Source organism: Pollicipes pollicipes, unplaced genomic scaffold (assembly GCF_011947565.3).
Source record: "Pollicipes pollicipes isolate AB1234 unplaced genomic scaffold, Ppol_2.1 Scaffold_33;HRSCAF=38_pilon_pilon_pilon, whole genome shotgun sequence".
Classification (NCBI taxonomy): Eukaryota; Metazoa; Arthropoda; class Thecostraca; order Pollicipedomorpha; family Pollicipedidae; genus Pollicipes; species Pollicipes pollicipes.
Genome location: NW_023596282.1, coordinates 26893 through 33223, shown reverse-complemented (window position 1 = coordinate 33223; position 6331 = coordinate 26893). Strand labels below are relative to the sequence as shown.

Genomic DNA, 6331 nt, shown 5'->3' with positions numbered 1-6331 from the left:
ATTTCCGTTCCGATGAATAGTACAATTTATCCCTAGGAGAGCTTTGCTAGCAATCGTGCAGTACATGCAGCAATCGATACCATCAATGATAAAAATAACTATCGAATTAACTTTGTTGCAAGCCTCCAATGCCATTTTCATTGCTGTCAATATCAATAGCTTGATCAATATATCTATAGAGATAGCGTTTTGAAAAACCCAAAAGACTAGACGCACTCCCTTTAAATCCCCCCTTCCTAAGTGAGGCCAGCCTACATGTAACGTGATGGCCAGTGATTCGAGGGCTCAGAAAAAAGATACCATCCCTCGCTAAGGGTGTCACTGTATGCGTTTAATAACGCGGGTTAACGGCTATTAGTTGTCAATGCAGCAGACTTGACCAATTTAGTTTTACGTTTTATTCGTTCAGAGACAGCTCCTCTCTCAATGCTTGCGGACCTGCAGCGCTCACGGTTTGTAAAGTTACGATACCAGTTAAAATGTTTTGAACATTTTCGGCGTCAACTGGTGGTCACCTCAGTACGCATGGTCAACTTTTCATTCGAAATAATCGCGCAGCCACAAAAAAAAACACCACAGTGATATTAGGTGTATATTTTGAGCAATGTCTTAGCACAAACCAAACCTTCAGAGTAGGCCACAAGTGCCCACGAGTAAGTGGTAAAAACGAGGTTCTACCATTACATTTGTATCAGCAAGTACGCACCTTGAGCTTTCATCAACGCTTAGACTCGCGGGTAGGAGGCCTCGGTGGCGATACCGCACTGGTTGCTACCGTTGCGGGTCATCATGATATAGCCTCCCTGTCCCCAGCCAGCCCCCCAAGAGTTCTTGACGAGCCAGTAGCCGCTGCCGTAGCCGACGACCAGCACGCCGTGGTCCAGCTGGGAGCTAGAGCAGCTGGTCTCGGTATAGATGCCGCTCGAGTAGAGCTGGAACGACTGGTGGGAGGCGTCGATCGCCACCGGGATGGGGCCCACGTTGCCGGCGGCATCCAACAAGGAGCTCTCGCTGCCAGACGGGATGTCCACCCAGGAGGAGAGCAGAGCCACATTGGTGCCGTAGTCTTGGCACGTGCCGTCTTTGGCGGTGTAGGGGTAAGAATCCTCCGACTCGATTCCGCCGTGCGCCTGGATGTACCTGCGAACGGTGGCATACTACGAACAGCCAGTCCCACGTAAGGACGTTCTTACCGCAACTACGATGCACGACTTCGACGTAAGTGCAGTGACCCAAATTGAAATGAGTGAAGTTCGGTTGGAATGGTAATGGGTATTACAAGTTGATCGGTATTTCCGCGACACTCTTTTTACTGAACCAATACTAACTATTGCATCATAATAAACAGAATGTCGATGGGTCTAATACCATTAGCCATGCTATTTCGACGCCCTCATTATCCTCGCCTGGGATCCATTGTAAGAGCAATGCCGTCATCACCACATTTAAGCTATTTTTCAGAAGCGCGGGGCATTTAAGAGGCCAGTCAAATAACAAGGTATGCTCATATACAGTGAGGTCCATGGAGATTGGGCTTTCGGCAGTCATCCCGATTCTATATGTAAAGTTTATATATTATATGTGTATATATATATATATATATATATATATATACGTATAAATAGTTCGCATTAATTTTTTATGAATCAAGCAAGATGTGCAGCAATTTTGACAACACAGTTCGATAATATGTTGTACTGATTGCGGTTAAGCTTCGGTGTCGTTCATACTAATTGCAAAATGCATCACCAGGTAGCTCATGAAATTTGCCTGAACTGGTACGCTCAACCATAGTAGTATTTCAATGTCTTTTCAACATTTCAGAATAATTTGATATATGGCAAACAATTTATATAAACACGTGCTCCTTGGGTTTCGGGAGGCTGTGATGCCAGTTTAACGAATCAAACTACACATGATACATAGATATCCTCCTCAAACATAGCCGTTTACCAAATCATGACGCGTAGAAAATTGTCTTCCTTTGGCACGTTACGATTGTTTGTACCTACCAAAATACGGAGTTCGCATTTCAGTTCAACCATCATTGCAGCTCCGGCCATTCTTCTCAGTTATCAACTAAATGACAGCTTTTATAGCTTTCAAAGGGCTTAGCGTAAATAGTTACCCGATCCTCTGATGATCAAATCCTTTTACCCCACACACATTGTTGACCAAAGATATGTGGTTACCTTTGGAATAAATCAGCTGAACGATGACGATGCAACTTCGAAGCTAACCTGTAACGATATTGTACTCTGGCGAGGTGATGGACGCTCAGTTTTACGTACCGGAAGGCCAAATCCATGAGTCCTCCGTTGCATCCCTGATTTCCGTAAGTGTGGAGCAGCAGTCAACCAACTGCTGCTCGCTTTGAGGGAGCATGAATTTGCCGGCTCTCGCCCAGGCGCCCTCCAAGCCGCCGGTAGCCGAGAACGCCCAGCACGAGCCGCACTGGCCCTGGTCCTTGACCCCGGTCACCACGCCGTACTGGCGCCCAGTCCATGCTGCTGGGAGCCTGCTTGCCGGTCGGCTGGTGGGTCTCGTGGGGCTGGCTGCTGCCCCTGATGAGGCCCTTGTATGTGCGGCTCCACTCCTCGGTGGTCAGGTCAGCAAACTTGTGAGGGCCACCGTGAAGGTGTGCTTTCCCTCGGCATACTCCTTCATGTGCTTGTCGACGTACGCCTTGTTGTCGGCATAAATCTGCGAAAGGAAGCAAGTTTGTTTGCGTGATCGTACAACTTGCAACGCACAAGCGCGTAGCTTGTTACGACAAGGACACAGTCGAAGTGACTCAGAGTCGGACAGACCCAATCGGCTACACGATTAAAACAACACTCGTACACTCTGCGCAGGAGGGTGACGGTATGATACCCATATTTTTTCACGTGACAGCTTGGCGCGTCAACTCGGCAATGGCAACGCGTTCATAGTACTGTTAAATGGCACGTGCCATGGGTTTACTGATTTCTAGAGAACTGATGAACAACTCATTGAAGAATGATGCACCGCGACGATGTTTGTAAAAGAGCAGCCCGAACATCGATTGCCGTTTCTATGCAGCTCCTCCCTCCTCTTGTGCACGAAGTACATGCCACGGCAATTCTTCAACTTCTGTGCGATGCCTCAGTGGAATACCAAACACGTTGCCCACGAGAAGCCTTGCATTACGGCGCGTTGAGGCAATGCCCATTTGCAGTTGATGCACCTTAAAACTCCACACTACGGTTCAAATGCAGGAGCGGTTTGAGGCCAGTATGGGCGCAGTTAGACCCCGAGTGGACATGCAATTAGAGGATAATGACTACTTTGAAATGTAACACTGTGTTTTGAAAGTGTGCCTAATTGCACATCCCCTCATTTTCCCCCTAATCCTATGAGACGGCTTGAAGGAAACCCTAGAAGTGGGCGCATACGAAATAAGTGTGGTGTTGGCTGTACACGTGTCCGCATCTATTTTTGCCTATTTTGTAGCGCCTTTAGTAACATTGCTGCAACTTTACTACACCATTGGGCTTGCCTTGCGCATCTGCAAACAGTGATAGTTATGAAGCAGTGTTTAATGAGAATGGGAGCATTTGCATGGAGGAACTGGGCACTATGGTGGCCTCAAGCGACGACTTACTAATGCGTAGTTCATCGTTAAGCATGCGGTTGGAAAATGAACGCGTTACCTTCATCCTGTAGAACTCCTCGATAGGGTTGGCGTAGGCCTTGCCGTGTTCCTGCTTGAAGGCGTTCCATTCGGACTTCTCCACAAAGGAGGACGCCGCCCCCAACGAGCAGCACGAGCACAAGCGGCGCGCATGGTGATGTATAGCCTGCAGGACAAAACCGTTTTTATCACTTTGGCTTCACATTCGCACTAGTAAATACTGCCCTCTTTGAGCCACATTTTGAACCATAATACCGCGAACTTGAACGATGTTACGAGCGTCATGCCAAAAGGTTACTTACCTAGCGCTGGACCCTCGCTAAAAACAACGCATCGCAGGACTTATGGTCGTGTGAAACGAAAACCCTTCGCGACAATAAATGTAACTCGTGAGTCAGGGGGGATGCGGGCCGCTTGCTACACCTTAGCGTCAGAAACAATTACTTGGCAAGCCCACTACATGTCGAAGCTAACAGTGAGATTACAGCCGGTGCCAACCTCGGCAGCATGCTGTCGACCCGCGAGCGCCGGGGCTAAAGACAATTTCCTTGCAGAATTTGACAATTGCAAACTCCGTCGTAAAGGTTCATGAAATTTTCTATGCATGACATGTGCTTATTTTTGACCCATTTATAGACAAAGTGAATCATTGTCCGATCACGTCACCAAGCTACGTCATCGGTGAAGGTTTGCATGTCCAATTGGCCCCACGTGGAGCTATTTGCAGCTTCCTTTCTTATTTTCCACCGCTGCGATGCAGTTCATCGACTGGTTTCCTTGCCCTGTACACTAGCGGTAGTCACACCACGAGTTCATATAGGTCATTATCGGAGGTCTTGCGAGATCATCTTGTGGGCGTCGGACAAAAATTACTTACTATTTTGCGTACAGGCCTTCACCGGTGAGGCTCCACTCAGTCCACCCGCTTCCCGGGAGACTGTGCCCATACCCACCTGCTAACGTTTCCTTCGATGTCTCTACACGCCGGTGAACGCTGCATATCCATTTTTGAAGCCATTCAGTATTATAATGTGGGAAGAGGCTCACGGAGGTTTAGACTAAAATCTTGCCATTCACGTTGATAATGACAAAAGCAGTGCGCAAAACTTGTTGTTACTCAAAGAAGCGTAAACAGCAACATTGAGTCCTATTTCTTGAACCATGTACCCGACATTTCATAGCTTTGCTACCAAAACCCCCACAACTATGCTGGTAATTTTCGGAAAGGCTGCACCTAAACCATCTTCTCTCCCTTTCAGATGTGCACCCATGGATGCAAAATGGCGAGATGCCCATGATGTTCTCTAATCACTTCTGTATGCGATAAATTCATCCGAATGGCCGGCATAATTCCAAACCAGTGCGATGATATGTATGGCACGCATGCAAAAGGATATAAAAATAGCCTCCATTTAAGTGGCCCGATGCTGACCCAGTGTGGTATTAGCATGACCTTGACTCCAGGCTTCGTCAGCTTTGGAGTGATTCTGACGCACACCCCGCCTGAGACGCACTGAGAAACGATGATACTCACGCGTTTGATCTCGTTCACAACGGTATGTGATATCACGGATGCTGAAGTGTGAATGATGACGTCCACGGTCATATTCATCATGCAAAATAAGCGGGTGAAATTGGCCAGGCCTGTCACGTTTGCTTCTTTCTTATCCAGCCATAAACTGTTAAGTGGGAATGTTTGAACATGCCCTCCCCTCCCCGATGTGGTCGCGAGGCAAAATAGCCTGAGCTGCGCCAAAGGTTACGCCGTTTTTTTTTTGTGTCATCATAGAGAACAAAATTGCTGAGGAATCGAAATGGTCCGGAGGACAACCTTTCCAGTGCTCTGGTGAATTAAGGCATTCCTCGTTCGATCAAAGTAATGTAGTCTAGGTAGGGTGCAGCTTCGCAAAATGAGTAAGGGGGGGGGGGTCTTTGTAGCCACAAATGACCCAACCTACCCCAAAATAACCTGTGAACGCGGTTCTCATCGGCTTTGGCCTACTTCGTTCATAAATTTGGGGGGAGGGGGGTGGAACCCAAGTCGGGGGCCAGTCTTCCATCCGAATGGGAAATTGCACCTGAGCTCAGTTGCTGAAAAACATAAAATGCCATAAAATGCACAAGTTGCTATGAAAGCTTTTGAAGATGATAAAACGGCCTTGTTTAACATGTGATAACTGTTTTCTCAGAGCATTGCGTGATAATTAGAAAAACGACAATGCAACCCGCATCCAAACATCTACTCAAAGACAACAATTCGAGGTTGCGATTTCTGAAAGCATGTGTTACTGGTGGTATGTAAAGAGTGAAAAATGAAATGTGATTTGTACCTGTTATATCACGTTGCTACCACCAAAATTTAATGCAAACTTTTGCGCTATGTTTTGCATAACTTTGAAAAGGACACAAACTCAAGAGGTACACAAGTGATGCACAGCTTTATTTGTAAATCATGAGCAAAGGAATTCAAAAATTATTTGCTTGTACTCTTGTCATTACAGAAAAATAAAAAGCGGTTGCTGGACTGAGTCCGTGTACTCATGTTAGTAAACAGAACTCTGCTTCGTTTTTAGTACTGTTTTAGTTATTTTCTGTGTTAGCACACAAAAATTAGTTATCAAGAGTGCTCTAGATAACACGATTTCTTGTTCATTAAGCTATCTCCTCAGTAAGTCA

General features: G+C 46.6%; 1 protein-coding gene across 1 annotated transcript in view; it reads right to left on the bottom strand.

Annotated features, from left to right (window-relative positions):
* Positions 1 to 584: 584 nt before the first annotated feature.
* LOC119091183 (digestive cysteine proteinase 2-like) overlaps positions 585 to 6331 on the bottom strand; it is a 13932-nt gene continuing 8185 nt past the window's right edge. Inside the window, 4 exon segments of the mRNA XM_037213837.1 lie at positions 585 to 1140; positions 2292 to 2352; positions 2619 to 2703; positions 3675 to 3821. Coding sequence (XP_037069732.1) covers positions 726 to 1140; positions 2292 to 2352; positions 2619 to 2703; positions 3675 to 3821 — 708 coding nt within the window. The 3' untranslated portion in view covers positions 585 to 725.